General features: G+C 40.1%; 1 protein-coding gene across 2 annotated transcripts; it reads left to right on the top strand.

The window, feature by feature from the left end:
- Positions 1-906: 906 nt before the first annotated feature.
- On the top strand, positions 907-16481 carry ERCC5 (ERCC excision repair 5, endonuclease). Of its 2 annotated transcripts, XM_076361328.1 has the most exons (16): positions 907-971; positions 1437-1557; positions 2200-2375; positions 2891-3006; positions 3111-3203; positions 4036-4096; positions 5019-5162; positions 6092-6299; positions 6576-7526; positions 7937-8169; positions 8551-8670; positions 10405-10618; positions 12325-12469; positions 13296-13498; positions 14424-14506; positions 15823-16481. In XM_076361328.1, the coding sequence occupies exons 2-16, from the start codon at positions 1470-1472 to the stop codon at positions 16384-16386; spliced, it is 3399 nt and encodes a 1132-aa protein (XP_076217443.1). In that variant the 5' UTR covers positions 907-971; positions 1437-1469; the 3' UTR covers positions 16387-16481. The 2 variants fall into 2 exon arrangements, with proteins under 2 accessions (XP_076217443.1, XP_076217451.1); XM_076361336.1 differs by lacking the exons at positions 907-971; positions 1437-1557; positions 2200-2375; positions 2891-3006; positions 3111-3203 and adding an exon at positions 3216-3551.
- The last annotated feature ends 1236 nt before the right edge of the window (positions 16482-17717 follow it).

Raw genomic sequence — 17717 nt, 5'->3', positions numbered from 1 at the left:
TGATAATGATAGTTGCATTGAGGAACAGGGAGCCACCTCTCCGATACTAGCTTGCTGCTATTCTTAAATAGGTGTGTTGCAATGGACATTATTTTCACAGTCACTGTTTTGCTCTTGCTTTGGAGACCGTCGCACTTCATCGTGAAGTAGGCGGCACCGGCAATTCCTTCCAGCGTTAGCAAAAGAAGGAAGATGCGTGTCCTCAGGGACCTGCTGCTGGGACCTAGCGCAGGCTGCCTGCAGCTTTCCCTAGGGATTCCCTGGTGGGAGAAGCGGGGTGCAGCGAGGGGCGCTGGGGATGCGGTGGGAGCGGAGTGGGGAGAGCGCGGGCCGCAGGGAAAGTCATGCTTAGGGGTCTGTGCTACCTGTGCCCTCTGGCTCGTTTTGTGAGAAGCCGGGGAGGTGGCTACGCGGCTGAGCGTTGCCCAAAAAAAGAAAGGGAAAAAAAAAAAAATAGCGGCTCTTTTCGTGAGGTCGTGTTCGGTACCGCACCTCCGGGCAGGGGAGGACCCGGCGGGCAGCCGCCGGCCTACCTCGCTGTGGCCCGCCCGCCTCAGGCGACAGCGCGCCGCTGCCGTCCTTCCGCCGGGGATGTCCCGCAGCCGGCTGCGGCCGCGGGGGTCCCGCGGCGAGGGCAGAGGGACCCGCGCGCCCCTGGCAGCTGCAGCCGGAGGGGATGACGCCGGGGCGCGTGAGGGGCGAGCGGGACGGGGAAGCGGCTCCTCGCCCGGCCGGGACCCGCGCCCGCCCCGGCGCCCGGCTCCGCCCCGGCGCCCGGCTCCGCCCCGCGAACTGCGCTTCCCGGCGGGCGGCGGGAGGGAAGCGCATGCGCACGCTGCGCGGGGAGGCCGCGGGCGGGAGCGGGGCGGCGGGGGGCTCCTCGGCCTGCGGCGGCCGCTCCCCGTCCCCGCGCCGGGCTCCGCCCCTCGGGCGCCCACCCGCTCCGCTGCGCTCCGCGCCCGCCGCCGCAGGTGAGCCCCGCTCCGGCGGACGCCCCGCCTTCCCCTGCCCTGCCCCGCCGCGGCCCGGCGGCCTTCCCCTCCCCTGCCCTCCCCTTCCTCGGGCCGGGCCCCCGCGCCTCCCCGGGTCGGCGCGGCCCCGCGGAGCCCCTCAGCGTGTCCCCGAGGCGGAGGGCGGCCGTCCGGGACCTTGGCGGCCTCTGCGGAGCGGAGGGCCGAGGCTCCTGGCGCTGTCTGATGGCCGGCCGGCGAGCAGCTGTAACGCTGCGCTTGACCGGATTTTTTTAAAGGTTTTTCACGTACCGAAAGCTGAGGGAATCGTCCGGAACCGGCCCGAGCGGCTGCCGGGGCGGCGGGGCGCCCTCCCCAGCCCAGCCCGCCTCGTTGTTTCTGTTTGCAGTGACAGTGCATCCTCGTCAATAAAGCGTACGTGGATCGTATAGCCGTCGGGTTATTCCTTCTTCCTATTCCTCGTAGGTTCTTCTCTCTCGAAGCAGCTGAGAAAGGACAATGGGAGTTCAAGGACTTTGGAAACTGCTTGAATGCGCTGGGAGACCGATAAACCCAGAAACGCTAGAAGGAAAAATTCTTGCTGTTGGTATCCTTCAAAAGTAAAGCTGAGGAACCAAATTTGTGAGGGAGATTATTTTAAGTATTTCACTTACTTCTACGGGGTTTATTGTGCTCAGCTTTTTTTTTTTTTTATATTTTAAATCATGACAACATTTTGATAAGTAGATTTTATGCTTTATAATATGTGGAATGCTAAGCCTTTTTTTTTTTTTAACGTTTTAAAAAAGAGACTTTTTTAATAGATGCCTTACACAAGTGTTAGGCTGTAGGATTTTGTGCTTTATAAATAAATGCGCTGCTCTGAGTAGGACTATAACATGAACAGGTTTTAAATACTTTTGCATCAACTTTCCTATCATATATACTTGGTTAAATGCTGGAAAGATGTGGAAAGAAGCTATCCTTCATTTATTTGTAAAAATAACTGGGGGGGGGGGGGGTACTACTTGCTGCACGGTTGTTTCAACTCTGCTTTTTGTCCAGGGAGAGAGGGGCAAGAATTTATTATTCTCCAAAGTTCACAAGTATTTGGATAATCTTGGTTTCGATAAGCCAAGCCTGGAACATTGGGCAAAAGCCACTCAGTCAAATATGTGCACTTTATAGAAACTATTAATATGGTATATGCGCAAGACGACACATTTTTTCCTCTTAACGGTTCTTTAAGATATCAGTATTTGGTTGAACCAAGCAATAAAGGGAGCCAGAGATCGTGGTGGTAATTCCATACAAAATGCTCACCTCCTCACTCTGTTTCATCGACTCTGCAAGTTACTGTTTTTCCGAATTCGGCCCGTCTTTGTTTTTGACGGAGAGGCACCGCTTCTGAAGAGACAAACCTTGGTAAGTACCTTTGCTGAGTCACTGCAATGCAAAATAGGATGTACGTGTGCTGATACTAAGTAGCCATTTTCATTTTCCTTCTCACTCTGCTTATGCTTCTGAGCCATGAGGATGGAGGGCTTGAAGTGCGCTGCTGTGCAGGTGTTCCTTGCGGTCCCAGTCTCGGTTAGCTGTTTGAGCAGGCAGCAGCTCCCTTTTGATATATTCAGGTTTGATTTGCGTAGAAACCAGATTGCGGGGAGGTAGATGATGGCACAAGCCTGAGTCTTGCTCCAGAATGGCCCTGAACGCAACTCTTTCAAGCATTTGTACCCAGAAGCTAAAAACTGTTCCCGAGTCCCACAGAGGAAACCGACGTAGGGAGGTTTAGAGGATCTGAAGGCTATGTCCCCATTGACGTAGGATGAGTTAGGAGTTGCTCGTAGAGTCAACACACAGAATTATAACAGTAATTCACTGGATGTGTATCTTCGGCATCCAGCAAAATCTCGTTGGTGTTAATCGTATTTTCACAGGCTAAGCGAAGACAAAGAAAGGAAGTTGCTGTCATTGATTCCAGGAAAACTACAGAGAAACTCTTGAAAACATTTTTGAAGAGACAAGTTATCAAAACTGCTCTTATGGGCAAAAGGCAAGAATAAAAATTATTTTCCCCTGGTTTATAACTGGCAGGTAAGTTTTTATGTAGCTCTTAATCACTGGTTTGTTTTTTTTTTTCCTTTTTCTTTCCCTAAGCAATCAAGTTTTGCCCAGTATTACACAAGTTCGAAGAGAAGAAATTGATGATATGTATGTCTTGCCTTCTTTAGAGGATGAAGAGAAGAACAGGTAGGTAGAATTAAGAAAAATAGCTTAAATGGCTGTAATAAACTCAGATAAAAGTGTAAACCACATTCTTTGACGCTGCTGAAAGGCCTTTGACCCATGAGACTCCATAATATATGAAGTATATTTCTTTAATTTATATTTTATTTCAGTTTCTTTTTGGAGAGTTTGGTTTATAGCTCTGGATACAGAAGCCTTCTAGTTATTTATGGGAAAGTAGCAGAAGAAGCTTTCAGCCCACAGGTTAAATTTCTACGCCGGATTCATGTTTAAGGATGAAAGTGCTACCTCAGTCTCCGTGGCCATATCTATACGACTAAATGGAACTGATTGTTCAAGCGTGGGTAGCTGGTGTGTGGCAGATTGATTCCGGTTTGCGTCCCCTCGTTCAGTAGTGTGGGCGTGTTGAGCAGAAGTGGGCTTTGTATGTACTTGCCAAACTTGTGACATCTTCTTAAATAACACTGAGTGGGAATGCGGAGCTATCCGTTAGATTACTCTTTGCACATCTTATATATGCTTTTATATACTTTAAATGCTGACCAAGTAAGAATCAAGTAACGATTTAAAGAGCAACAGTTGTCTCAATCTAGTTTTAACTGACATAAGTCTGCCTTCTTGCTTTCTGTTCAGACTTTTTGACTTGTGTATGTATTTATACGTGTATGTATGTGTGCTTGTACGTATATGCGTATATAGATGTGCATACTTTGATGTTGTGTGTGAATTTTTGTACTTATCAGGGAAGGGATGACTAATGTCCTTTTGCTTAAAATAGGAACTTTATTTTCCTAAGTAAATATCTACATCTTTTTTTTCTCTTTGTAATTTTTAGCTCGGAGGAGGAAGATGAAAAAGAATGGGAGGTGAGAATGAGCCAAAAAAAGATGTTGCAGGCAAGTGCATCCTAATTGCCCTGTTACTGTGAACAATTCTCTCATTCATGTGCTATGCTTAAAAGACAAATGAAAAGGTTAAAAAAAAAAAAAGTGTTTGGAGGTATAGGTCTTACTATAGCATTACTTATCCAGCAAACAAGTTAATTTTCAGTACTCTATGAATTCCTACTAATGAGGAAATACAAATGTAATTTTGTCCACTAGAATACAGCAGAATAGGAATTTCTTACGGTATGTGGTTTGTGGAGTTTTTTTTCCTTTTGACTACTTTCTCTGCATGTGTGGAGAAGAAATTGTTTTTCGTAATGGTATGCATTTGTGCACATGTGTATGCACATATAAGACAGCATATTTAACAGAACTCCCGTGCTTCTCCAAATATGAATTGATGTTGAAGCACTTCGGTCCTTGAGTTTTAACAGATAAATTCTGTATTCCCTTCTGATGTCCTGATCTCATGGGAAGAGGAGAAAAGAAATATATAAACTAAGAAAGCGGCATAATGAGTAATAAAATTATATCTGCTTTCATCAAAGTAAAAAAAAAAAAAAAGCACTCTTGGAGATACTGTTTATCTTTGAAGTAGTTTGCATTCAGAAGGAGAACCTCTTTGGAAGGATAAAATCAGACTAGCTGAGGCTATAGAACCTGCTTCTGTGACTAATACTAAGTATCTTTTTGTAAAAAGAATAAAACTAAGTTTCTCTGTATAGTGTACTTCAATAATTACATACTTTATTTTATTAGGTAGTAGTTACTTTTTTTTTTCCTTAACTGTTTTCTTCACAGTATAGGAAGTAGCAACAAAGCTTTTGTGTTTTTTTTTTTTTTATTGTTTGGAATGATGCTCTAGATATTTTATTGTTCTTCCTGTGCTGTAATATAAAATAGGTGTTTATGTTGTTTTCCATTTTTATAGGAAGAGTTATGTGAAAATCCTCATTCTGTAGATATTGAATCAGAAGATTTCAACACGCTGCCTCCAGAAATAAAACATGAGATCTTGACCGATATGAAAGAATTTACAAAGCGAAAAAGAACATTATTTGAAGCAATGCCAGAGGTAATATTTAAAGTAGTTTTCAAGGCATCAGAATGGATCTATTGCCATTAATGCAGATGAAGACTATGTAAGAGTATCACGTCTGGAAAGCTTTACCCCCAGGCCTATTTAATAAGAGATGTTACGTTGAGGGGAAAAAAAACCCAGTGAGATAATGACTCTTAACAGAGCCTTCCTGTGTGTCTATTCAGAGTCCTATCTCTTGATTTCTACTAAAATTGGCAGAACTAATTCAGTTTGGCAAGAATGGAAAAAATCATGGTGTGTCTCGTGCCTCATCAGCATTATGCCCAAGATTTCAATTGTAAGAACATACTACTGGTGTGGATAAACCGGGCGGAATGAACGCAGCTTGAGTTCCAAACCCTCAGGTTGTTAGGGGAGCTGGCAGCTGGGAAAAGGCTTTTGTAACTTAGGCAGATGTGTTACTGAAGCCATTCAGAGACAAATGGGGAATCCTATAGTGCCACTTCTACAACAGCTTTTCAGAGCACAGTTAGATTTTAAAAGTACAATATGTGTCAGATCAAATGATAGTTTGCGCCCAAGTGTAAGCTAAGAACCATCATCTTAAAACCATCCATGTGTGGATTCTGTTATAATTGCATTGTTTTTAAGATGGGGACCAGCTCCGTGAGCCAGCTAAGTTTTGTTGGTCACATCATTGAGATCTCGTTGTGTTTAGCCAGCATTCAGAACTGCTTAATGGTACCTTTTAGAATTGTTGTGTCTTACTGGGCTAGTGTTGCTGTCGCTTGGGAGCATGGCAGTCGGTAAAAGACAAATGTTACCTGCTTAAAAGAAATTCTTAAAAGGCTCTCCAGAGCGTGGTAAATGAAGTTGCTTAAAAGGTGCAGCTAGTGGCATTTTATTTAAATTGATTTGGTTGTTTCATTTGTTTTTTTTTTTTTTTTTTTTTTTTTTTTAAGGAGTCCAATGACTTTTCCCAGTACCAGCTTAGGGGTTTGCTTAAGAAAAGCAACCTCAATCGGTGCATAGAAAATGTACAAAAAGAATTGAATCAACAGCACTCGGGTGAAATCCAAACACAATATGAAAATGAAGGTGGTTTTGTGAAAGAAGTGGAATCTAGGAGGGTAGTCTCTGAAGATACTTCTCACTATATCCTAATAAAGGGTACGTCACGTCTTAATTTTGTAAAACCTTATGTTTGGTGTGTGCGGTCTGCAGCTGTCAGTTATAAGAAAAACCTGAGTATTGTTTACAGGTGCATGTAGCTGATACTTTGTATGAAATGTGCATTACTGTTAGGCATAATTAACTGTGATCCATAAACATGTAGAAAACTGTTTTATTAATCTTTACATAACGAACATCATTATATAAAATGGAATGTTAGTATAAAGCAGTTTTGTACTAAAAAAAAAAAATCAACAAAAAACTTTCTTTCAGGTATTCAAGCAAAAGAAGCTACAAGTAGAGACTTGGAAGCTACTGCAGGACCCTCACCAAAAATGCTTGAATTTACTAAATCGAATAAAATCAATGAATCTCCTGCTAATGCAAAGCTAGTTGCATCTGACAAGTTGCAGACAGAGAAGGATAACAATGTGGGGACAGCACCACCCTCCCCTCGGACTTTGCTTGCTATCCAGGCAGCTATGGTAGAAAGCAGCTCAGAAGAAGAACTGGGGGATGAAGATACAGGACGATTGAACGTGGACCAATCTGTAACAGAGGAAGGCCGTGTGTCTCCAAGAACGCTACAGGCAATTCGGCAAGCTCTGAGTGATGACGATAAAAGGGAGGAAGTTGTTACTGTTAGAACTGATGGAGTGCTACCAGCAAGATCAGAAGTGAAGGATTTTCTGCTTAGTAGCTCAGATGAGGAAGATCAGGTTCCTGAAGTTAGGGAGGGAAAAAAAATACCTACATCTACAATCCATTCGTCAAACCAAGTGATTATGGAAGACGCTGAATTTGAACAAAAGGGTCAAGAGTTGGAAAAAAATCATATTACACCCAAGGACAGCAGTATATCCAGAGCAGAAAATTATTCTTGTATTGACAATACTAGAAAAGGCAAAGAAGATGCAGACAAAGAAGAAAATGGTTCCAAAATGGACTTAAATTCTTTGGGAGATAAGGATATAAACTTGTGCACGCAGAAGCCAAGCTGTTCCCCCGTACAAGCTAGTATAGGGGCTTTGATTCATGCTGAAACAACAGACCTTTCTAAAAATGAGGAAAACCTGAAAATTTCTGAAAATATAGAGGAAGTAATTTTGCAAACAGAAGAGAATGTATCTGAGGTACAAAAGGATATTAGATTTTTTCCAGAAGCAAAAGGTCCTGAGGAGGAAAGAGAAGGGATATCACAGTCTGAAGACAGTGATTCTGATGGTATGTTCTTAATTGTGTAAAAAGATAAGAAAACAGGACCTTGTTGTATTTGTAGTCAGTTGAAGTTAACCTTTTCTCCTAGTAAGGAATGCTTTAAAATACATCTATTCCTATGTATGTAGGAGGTGGGAAGAAAATCTGAGCTATGTTTTTCCCCTTGGTGTTAGGTTTTATCATTGAAACCTGAGTATACAATACGGAGAGTCAGGAAAGCATGCTGTTGTGTACATTGAACTTAACTGGTGTATTAACGGTCAACCACTTGGTTTCTGTAATTTCACAATCCTTATATCTATTTACTGCACATAGGGGGGAAAAAAAAAAGAATCACTTCCCAAGTTAAAAATGCGTACAAATACTTCTTTTTAAACAAGCAGCAGGAAGCTGAAATCTTTATTTTCCTTTAATAGGAAGCTTTATTGAAGTGGATACTGAAATCAGTAATGAGGCTGAGTTTCCCGCTAAATGCGATGAAAAACTGGGTGACGAAACAGCACTTCCGGAAGTGGAGACAGCCAGACGTGATATTGTCACACAGGACTTGCTGAAGGAGTCTGATGAAGTGCAGTTGGCAAATGATCAGAATGTTGAAAGAGATGATGATGGTAAAGATGCAGCGGATGAGTGGCAAGACGTCAGTTTGGTAACTCCTTGTTACTTGTTTTGAGCGAGTAATGAAGTGCTCTGTCCCCAAGTAGTTTTTAAGGAAGACTATTGGACAGCTTCTTACTGTTTCATTGCTTTCTCATATATGTATCTAATTTTATGGGAACTGATTTTTCTTTAAAGATGATGGTTAACCATAATGTCTCTGAAATCAGAGGGGAAACTTTAAGGTTTTAGCACTCATGAGTAGACCTATCTCTGGTCTTGTAATTTACTGCATTAGCGAAGCTATGACAACTTCCAAGTGTGAATTAACGGAGCAGATACTACTAGAATAGTTATAGTGGAGACTTAGTGCTTTACTTAACTAAGTATACCTGATTTGCTGAAATAATGAAAATCTTGTTTTATTTTTCAGGAAGAACTAGAAGAACTAGAAAATGACCTTTCTGCTGAGCAGAATATGCTTCAGGCTCAAAAACAGCAGCAGGAACGTGTTGCTGCTTCTGTAACAGGACAGATGTTCTTGGAAAGCCAGGTAGTATTTGCTTAATCATTTTGATTTGATATAGCATGATGTGGTCCCCCCCCTCCATCCCAGTCAAACATTTTCTCAAAAGCTGTTAGTAATTTTGCTTAATTATAGGTCACCTTTTTTCCTTTTAGGAGCTTGTTTTCCTCAGTCTGCTTGATTTAAAATTTTGAAAATATCGAGATAGTCTTGAATTCCAACAATTCTAAATAACTGTTGTAACATTATAAAATAATAATAAAATTATTAATAAATCAACATTTTTTTTAAGCACCAACTTTTAGAGGTTGGGCCAGTTTGATCTTTGCCTGCTGCTGTGAAAGGTGCAAATTGAACAAAAAAAATATTAGGAAGTTACATTCAGCAGTTACATGGAATTGATGTAATCTTGGTGTTAGGTAAATTGTGATTTTTCCCCTAGGGATTAAAAGATAAAAGCTTACAAGAAATCTGTATGGTAACCCGGGTTTACGCCCTGGGTAACTGATTTTAAAGAATCTCAGCAGTAATACCTGCATAAGCCTGTAACTTCTGTTTCAGTGTTAGTGTTTAAAGGTTAATGCAGTCTAATGGAAGGACTACTTGCAATACAATGTGTTGGGGTTGACATATCCATAATATAGCAGACTAGTGATAGTATCTACGATGTAGTAAACTTATTCTAACAAATCAATGCTGAGAAATATATAAATGCTTTTATTTTCTTTGCATAAAAGGGATAATTTAGATAGTCTTAAAATGATTGAAATTTTTGTTTCCTTTGTTAAATATTTGCTCATACTTGTTTCTTCAGACGATTTTTTTAAAGGCCAGTAGATTGTGCTTTTGTAATATTACGTGCCATATAATGGTAGATACACCATTATCTACCATTGTAAGTCTTTTGACCTTGTGCTTTTGCTCTTCATTACAGTAAAAGTTTTAAGCCTTGAGACTGACTTTCAGAACACAAAAGCCAGCTGCAGTTAGAAAAAAAAAAAAGTGTGTCTATGTGCAGATATATGTATACATATCAAATATATATTTAATAAATTTTACACCTTAGCTTTTGCAGTGATTATTGCATCCAACTTGGGAGCAGGAGAGTAAATGGAAAGCATAATTTCTGGAGATGACGTAATCCAGAATTGTGTAACTAACACAAGCCTGTAAACCTAGTGTGTGTGGGATATTTAACTGAGGTTAAATAATGTATTCCATAAAAGTAAATTGTGTAAAATGCATCAAAATGCATGTATATCAAAACACCATCCAAAGGATGATTGGTCTGCCCACTGTTTCCTGCTTGATATTAATGTTTCTCATATGCTTTCATACCACTTTCTGAGCTAAGGTGATGACTTTTTTTTTTTTCTTTTTCTTTTTTTTTTTTCCTTTTTTATTTAACCTGCATCTGTCTTTCATGGAGCCCACATAATTGTAATGCACAGACTTTTCTCCATGTTATGGAAAGCACAATACTTAAGTATGCTTGTGTAATTAAGATAGCAGATTCTCAAACTGTGTAGTAATAGCGTGATCAAGTAGTGCTTGACTTACGTGGCACTGTCTGCCTGAGACGAGCGAGTGGGATTTCCCCCTTGACTTAACGGGGCTTGGCACTTTTTAGCGGAAATTAAGATTTGCTGTGAAAGATTAAATACCTTCCGAGTGTGAATCTAGCAGTTCCAAGTCAAGCAGAAGTCTCATAGAAGTTCATTCTTCAGACGAAATATTAACTGTTTTCTCTCCATCCTGCAGGAGCTTCTCCGTCTGTTCGGCATTCCATATATTGAAGCTCCGATGGAGGCAGAGGCACAGTGTGCTATATTGGACCTTACTGACCAGACCTGTGGGACAATCACCGATGATAGTGATGTTTGGTTATTTGGCGCACGACATGTTTATAAAAATTTCTTCAGTCAAAACAAATATGTGGAATATTACCAGTATGTTGATTTTCAAAACCAGCTAGGTAAGCCTGAGGTATTGATTTGTTAAATACAGTCTTTAAAAAGACAGCGCTGCCACGTATCTTCCTGAAGTTGTATTTTCTACAGAATTTTGTGTGTCTGTTACTACAATGACTGTTCTTTGGAGAGTCTCTAAAGACATTCAGTGGGGTTGCTGTTTTTACTGCCAGATGACTCCTCCGAATTTGCAGACACCTGCATTTAATACACTGCGTTAGTGGGATGATCATCAAGGCTGTAGGTATGAACTATGGTATCGGTTTCTGGGTAAATGTCAATATGACTTTTCTGACACTGTGGGAAAATTATATTCTGATGTCATCAGATTTATAGTCTTCTGGAAACGGAAGTTAATTTTGGACATACTGACACGTAATGTGTTAGAGGAGGATCTGGCATATGCATATGCTCTGTAAAAGGTTTTTCATTTAGTTAATACTGACAGCTTTTTTTCTTTCAGATTGCTCTTGTACCAGTCTAATAAAATTGTTGCTAATTATCTTGAACTACTAAACTTCAGCGTCATGTAGTGTATCAAGGAAAATATGAGCCAATTTTAACTTTTTCTTATGCCTTGTTTAAGTGGAACTCTTTTAAAATCAGTTTTGACGTTTTCAAAGTTGAGAGAGACTATAGACTTTGAAATAATATTTTAATGTCTTCAGCATGTAAAATTTCACAACATTTTTATGTGGTGAAAAATACGTCTTTGGTTTCTTGAATGAAACATTTTTTTTTCCCCTACTTATGCCTACTTAGGTATGCTACTGTAGCTTACTTGGAAAGGATTGCTGTAAAAGCATGTGTATGATTTTTAGCTGTTATTAATGTAATAAACCAGAGCTTTTATTTATTTAGTTATTGGGGAAAAATAGTCACCGTCAGTCTTTATGTCACATTCCTCTGTAGTCTTGTACTTCTAATCCTTTTCCATGCATTGCACAATTCTTCTTTCTTGACAGTTGATGGATATCCTGACTAGCATGCCATGGTCTTGCTTTGTGTGCTTAGACACACATCCCTCCTTTTCTCTGCTGAATTTTGAAATTTTTAAAATTTTTTTTATATATATATTTAAAAAAAAAAAACCAACCCTAAACTCCTGAAGCTAGTCACTGAAAATCAGTCTGGTTGCCTCAGATCTTACAGCGTACCAAGTAGAAGTGGCCAGCTGAGTTCTTCCTTCTTTCTGGCTGTTTCACAGGCTCTTTTGGTCTAGTTAGTAACTGCACTAGCACAGAGCAAAAGGCTTCCAGTTTGGGAACACTTTTAAGAAGCAGAGGCATTGATATTATGGACTAGAATTCAAACTGAATGTTTTTATTTCTGATTCGGGGGTTATTAAGTTCAGGTCAGCATTAGATGAGAACAGGACAGTAACTGGAGAAATACATGTAAAATAATATCTCTTAGCTCTTAGAAAACCAACATTTCCCAATGGTCTTTACATTGTAACATTTTAATTTTGGCGAGATGTATTTGCTAAGTTAGCACAACTACTGGTGCTTGAGCTGGCGGTAGCATATTGACCCTACTCCAGAATATAATTTAGGAAGTTCTGATGTTGAATTAAATGTAATTTTACAGAGTTAATGCCTTTGTGTTCCTTTTGTTTTTTGCCTTTCAGATAATACAGTATTTTTTAATGTGTAAGAGAACAGATGCTGAACCCACTGGTTTTATTTGGTTTACGCATTTTCTTTTACAGGGTTGGATCGAAGCAAGCTAATTAATTTGGCATACTTGCTTGGCAGTGACTACACTGAGGGCATCCCAAATGTTGGCTTTGTAACAGCGATGGAGATTTTAAATGAATTTCCTGGACATGGCTTGGAACCTCTCTTAAAATTCGCGTATGCTTCATCATATTTTGCTTTTTTGTCTCTCCATAATATGAATATTAGTGAATATACTTTTCTGCTGCTTAAGCATACAACAAAACAGATGACCATCATTAAGGAGACTAAGTTAACTGTAAAATATGTGACTCCATCATATCACTATTTGAAATGGCAGGTAAATAAGGTGAGAAGTTGATACAGCAATTACAGTGAGACTAATGAAGACAATAGAACAGCTGTAGAACTGTGCGGCTGCCTCTGAGTTCATTGCAGAGCTGGATCCGTAGTGGAGTGGAGGTTTATTCTCCCTGAGTTTGTGAGAAGGTGCTGTAGCTTGCTCGTAGAGAAAAGAGACTTGATGAGTGAGGAATGGATGACCTGGAAAGAGACAGACAGGTAGGCTGTGGGGAAGAACAAGACTTGAAGAGGGCCAGGCCCGTTGTATTGGCAATGGCGAGGATGGTTGGAAATACTTTTTTTTTTTCTTTTCTCCCCCCCCCCCCCCCCTTGCATACCAAAAAACCTCCAAAAATGATCATTATGTGTGGAACATCCTCCCCAAGTGAGGCTGAATTTTAGAGCCTTCTGTTTAGCAGCCTGTGGGGAATCCAGGTGATGTTTGCTACTGTGGCTTACAATGGCTGTGTTTAATGTGTATGTTTTGTCTTTTCTACTTTCAGATTGTATTTCCCTTTGGCTATTTTTTTATTTGGAAACTTTCCTACCTCATCTCATGTAGTAACTGAAGTAGGGAGACTAAGGCTATTGAAATTAGCATGGTGGCTCTTGATATTCCAAATCATATTTTATGGAGGCAAATGAATACTCTGTTTTTCAGTGAGTGGTGGAATGAGGCTCAGAAGAATAAGAAATTGAGACCTAATCCACATGATACCAAAGTCAAGAAGAAACTGCGGGAGCTGCAGCTTTCTTCAGGTTTCCCAAATCCAGCAGTGGCGGAAGCATACCTGAAGCCTGTGGTGGATGAGACAAGGAGTTCGTTCATCTGGGGAAAGCCTGATGTAGAGCAGATCAGAGAATATCCTTTTACTATATGGCAAGACTTGTTAGCTACAAGTACTCGGATTAAAGTTCATAAGGCTAGTTAGTGAGTCAGTAACGGAGTGTCAAATTCTTAACATCTCATTGGTGTGAGGGGCCCCCCGCCCCACCTGCATGTGCTCTCCTGCAATGATACCAGCTCTGGAATGGAAGGGAATGCAGCCATGGATGTGTGGCGTTCAGGGCTGCTTTGCCCTCCTGAGAGGGTGGGCTGCTTCACTTTGCATGCAAAGAGGGTCTCATAGCTGGACTGACTAGTTTGTTGTGACGTTACATTTCTGTAACTGTGCTGTGCCTATTTCTAGACTTAGAGTGGGATTGTTTGCACGCTCCTGATGTATGTTTCCCATCTTATACAAGTAAGTTTCAAAACCTAGTCAGAAATGGTGATTCAGTCTGCGCTTTACCCCTAGTTATTCACTGCATTTCTTGCAATAATGTCTATTTCTTGCATCTGTTGCAGCTTGAGCTGCAGTGAATTGTTGAAAAGTAGATGGCAATGCATGCAGAACTAATAGTGTTTTAAACGGTAAATGTAACTTCCAGTGTGTGCAAGCGTAAAAATAAGGTTTACTTACAGGTATTTTGTCTTATGGCAGTAACGTATAGCCAAATGACTTCTGTCTTCACTGAGACATGCTTTTGGAAATGTTGATATTAGAGAAAAAGTTCTTTAACTAATAGATATGTAACAGCATGATTAAGATATGTAGCGTAATACTGGAACCATCCGCATAAGTCAGTTGTAATAACTTAAGAATATTTTATCTGGTTTTGCAGTAGAAAAAGGTTTGAAGTAGAGCAACTTTCCTCCAGGCGTTGTTTATTTGAGGAATTTTCATTTTATGTGTTTACAAAATACCAGTAATAGCCATTTTGTAAAGTTCCATAACTTTTTGCACATTCTGTCAGGATCACTTTGGCTGGACCAGGACAAAGATAGATGAAATCCTTTTGCCTGTGATAAAACAGCTGAACTTGCAGCAGGTAAAGTATAAAACTATGTATAGTTTAAAGGGTAACTGGAAGATTGCAAGAGAAGCATTTTAAAATGAACAGCAAGGCTTTAATCTAAAATACATTTCTCAGAAACTGAGATTCGGCTGTATTTTTTTTTATCTTTACATTTTTAAAAGTCATTAAACTTATTTCTCTAGGCTTTGTTTCTGTATGATTTGGGTGTGCTGTGAGGCACTCTACATAATTTCAATTGTTGTTTTCAAATGTTTGTTATCTATCAAGTACCTATCTTAAGTCCAGGTTGCTGTTTGTTCTGGTTGTAGCTGAAACTACAGGTACCTCAAGTACTTCTAAAAGACAGCGTGCTGTCTCTAAAAATGATTTATAAAAATGCCCCATAGATTTTGGTGAAGTGAGACTGACCATTTGGTACCATCTATATCCTTTGAGGAGGTGTGCAGACTGAACTGTTGAGCAAGTGCCCGTTAATAATATTACTCTAATGTCCACATAAATGTTCTGTCAACTTTAATAAAACTTAAAAGTGAATAGCGCATGCTGCGATACTGTGAAAGTCAGTTGTAAAACTGATCACGTAAGGTCAGATTCTTTTCTCCTTTTGCCATAAGCAAGATAGATGCGTAGTCTAAACCAGTGTTCTAGGTTCTCTTTATCACTCAGAGGAGTGAAGGGTACCAAAACCCGTAGTTAAATCCATATACTTTCAGGTTGACTGGAACATCCTTTGGAAGTGTCTGTCTCTCTCAGACACTTTTAGGGAGAATATAGAGGACTAGCTTTGTCTATGCAGCAAGCCTCTGGTTGGATAACACAGACCCATTGTGTGTGACTACTAGTTCTACTCTTAAATCTTTATACTGAAGCAGCATGCGTTACAATGAACTTGAGTCAAATGACCACATTTTGTTGCACTAGCATATGCAAATGTAAAGTGCACTTACAACATTTGCTTAGTAAACATTCTGTTCTTTTAACAGCTTGCAGCTAAGGATGTGTTTGTAAGGACATACTTAAGAGCACTACGGGGATTCTCTGTATTAGGGTTGAAAATAGCAACATATGTCTAATCGTCAGCAGCACAATGTTTATAAAATTTCACTGGACTTTGCTTATTAGTTTCTGTAATGGTTCTTGTGTAATTTATAATAAAGTATAGGTATTATTATAATAATGCATCTTATTCGCCTCTATTAGCATGCATATTAATTTCATTAGTCTTCTGTCCTGCTTTAATTTGGGATGCTTTATAGTATAGCTGAGATAACAACTGAATTCCCATCGCAAAAACATCCAGAGGTGTTTCTCTGCTTTATTTTTGATAGACTCAGCTTCGAATCGATTCGTTCTTCAGACTAGCACAGCATGAAAAGCAAGCTATTAAAAGTCAGAGGCTGCGCAGAGCTGTGACTTGCCTGAAGAGAAAGGAGAAAGAAGCCGCCGATGAAACTCAGGAGGCCACTGCTGTTACGGAGGTGGAACTTAAACAGCACGAGGAGAGGAAAGGGGAAGGTACTACGGGCTGCGCAAATCGTCAAGCTGTGGCTACAGAAGTCCAAAGTGGAAAGAGAAGAAAATACTCAGATTCCAGAAAAGAACATTTATATGGAGGTGGCTTTATTGGGAATTTGCATCTTTCAGAAACTTCCAGTGACTCCTCAGTAGAAGAATTGGAAAGCAGAGATTTAGGCAAGAGCAAAAAGAGGAAAAATGTCTCTGCAGTGGAGACAGCAGATCATAAAGAGAAAAAGGGGTGCAGCAGCTCAAGTGGTGAGGATGAAGAACGGGGAAGCGTAGTCATGGTGACTGCCAAACCTGTGTTTGAGGGCAGAAAAAAGAGATCACAGAGTAAGAGGGGAAGAAAAAGTCTTAAAGAAAAAAAGTCTTAAAAAAGAGAGACTGTGCGCGTGTTTTTTTACGACTTAAGCTTTGTAAATATTCTAATGAATTTTTGATAAATAATAAATTATCCCTATTTGTCATGTATTTCTCGTGCATTTTGTGTCCAGAACTTAAATAGGAGGAATTTTAAACAATGAAAAAAATAATTTTAGCACATTTACTCATAAAGACCTAGATTTGACTTGATATAAGTTTTCTGTTTTGAGATTTTAAAATTGAGCCAAAACATGATGCCCATTCATTTGCATTCTGACTGAGGTGAGATAGCTATTAAAAATCACGTGCAATCTGTTGCTTCCTTAACTTCAAACTTAAATGAAATTTTGAAAGCAACTTGGATTATTTCTAGGTGCTAAGAGAAGGAAAATCAGCTCAAATAGTGTTGTTTTCCTTATTCCCTTCACTATGCCTGTCTGGAAAGTTTTGTGCTCGCAGCGATGTTGCTTATCGAACCATTCATGAGACAATGTAAGCGCTCATAAAAATCTCACGGAAAATCGTACAGTACAGTAAGTCCTTACGTAATCTGAGGTGCCGTAATCGTTTGTGTTCTGAACGCGAACATCGTGTTTCTAGATTTGGAGTTGCATGACCACGTCCAAAGACAGAACTTGTCTGCAGAAGTGATGTTCAGAGGTACCCACTGGTTGCAGCACTCGTGTCGGATTAATTTGTGAGAGAAACAATGCGTTAGGCTCAGGCTTCCCCCCACCTCACCTGTCTCTCCGAATGATTGTAGAATTTATTTATAGCTCCTGTGGATTAAGACAGAAAAGCACTGAATGCTGCCAGTCATACTTGGGTTCTTACATTACGTTTTCGTCCTCTCTCTTGCTTCTTTTGTCTTCTCATTTAATATTTCTACCTCATTTTGCATCATTTCATTGCTTAAAAGTCCAAGCCCATACAATGAAGTTTCGTGTGAAACGTTAGCCTCCCCTAAAAGGATAAAGGGCTGAGGTGAACTGGGTAGGATTTGGCCCTTACAGTTGCAGAGTGTCTAGTACTTCATGTACAGTGTTTACTGGGCAAAACCGATCCCTTTTGATATTACTTTTGTAAAAGATTATCATATTTTAAGCAATTTCTCAGCCTGGACGGCCAGTTTACAGCAGTGTTTTGTAAATCACTCATTTGTATTACTGAATTTTGCTTTAAAAGCGTAGATCAGGTCTTGGTGATTTGTTTGATAGTTTCTAAATGTAGAAGAGCTCCTATTAATTTCTTCTACCAAGTATGGTAAAGTACAGAGACCTTCGGTTCTCTGTAGGGCTTGTTTAGTATTTTTGTGCAATAATTTATTATTTTACAATGGCAC

This window comes from Aptenodytes patagonicus, chromosome 1 (assembly GCF_965638725.1).
Source record: "Aptenodytes patagonicus chromosome 1, bAptPat1.pri.cur, whole genome shotgun sequence".
Taxonomy (NCBI): Eukaryota; Metazoa; Chordata; class Aves; order Sphenisciformes; family Spheniscidae; genus Aptenodytes; species Aptenodytes patagonicus.
The sequence above is the reverse complement of the archived record's forward strand: the minus strand, read 5'-3'. Positions and strand labels throughout refer to the sequence as shown.

Excerpts from the sequence above, each read along its gene's own strand:
- ERCC5 (XM_076361328.1), top strand. The coding sequence starts at position 1,470 with ATGGGAGTTCAAGGACTTTGGAAACTGCTTGAATGCGCTGGGAGACCG. Across the intron at positions 6,300-6,575 it reads TCACTATATCCTAATAAAGG|GTATTCAAGCAAAAGAAGCT; the intron begins GTACGTCACGTC and ends ACTTTCTTTCAG. Across the intron at positions 13,499-14,423 it reads TGTAGAGCAGATCAGAGAAT|TCTGTCAGGATCACTTTGGC; the intron begins ATCCTTTTACTA and ends CTTTTTGCACAT.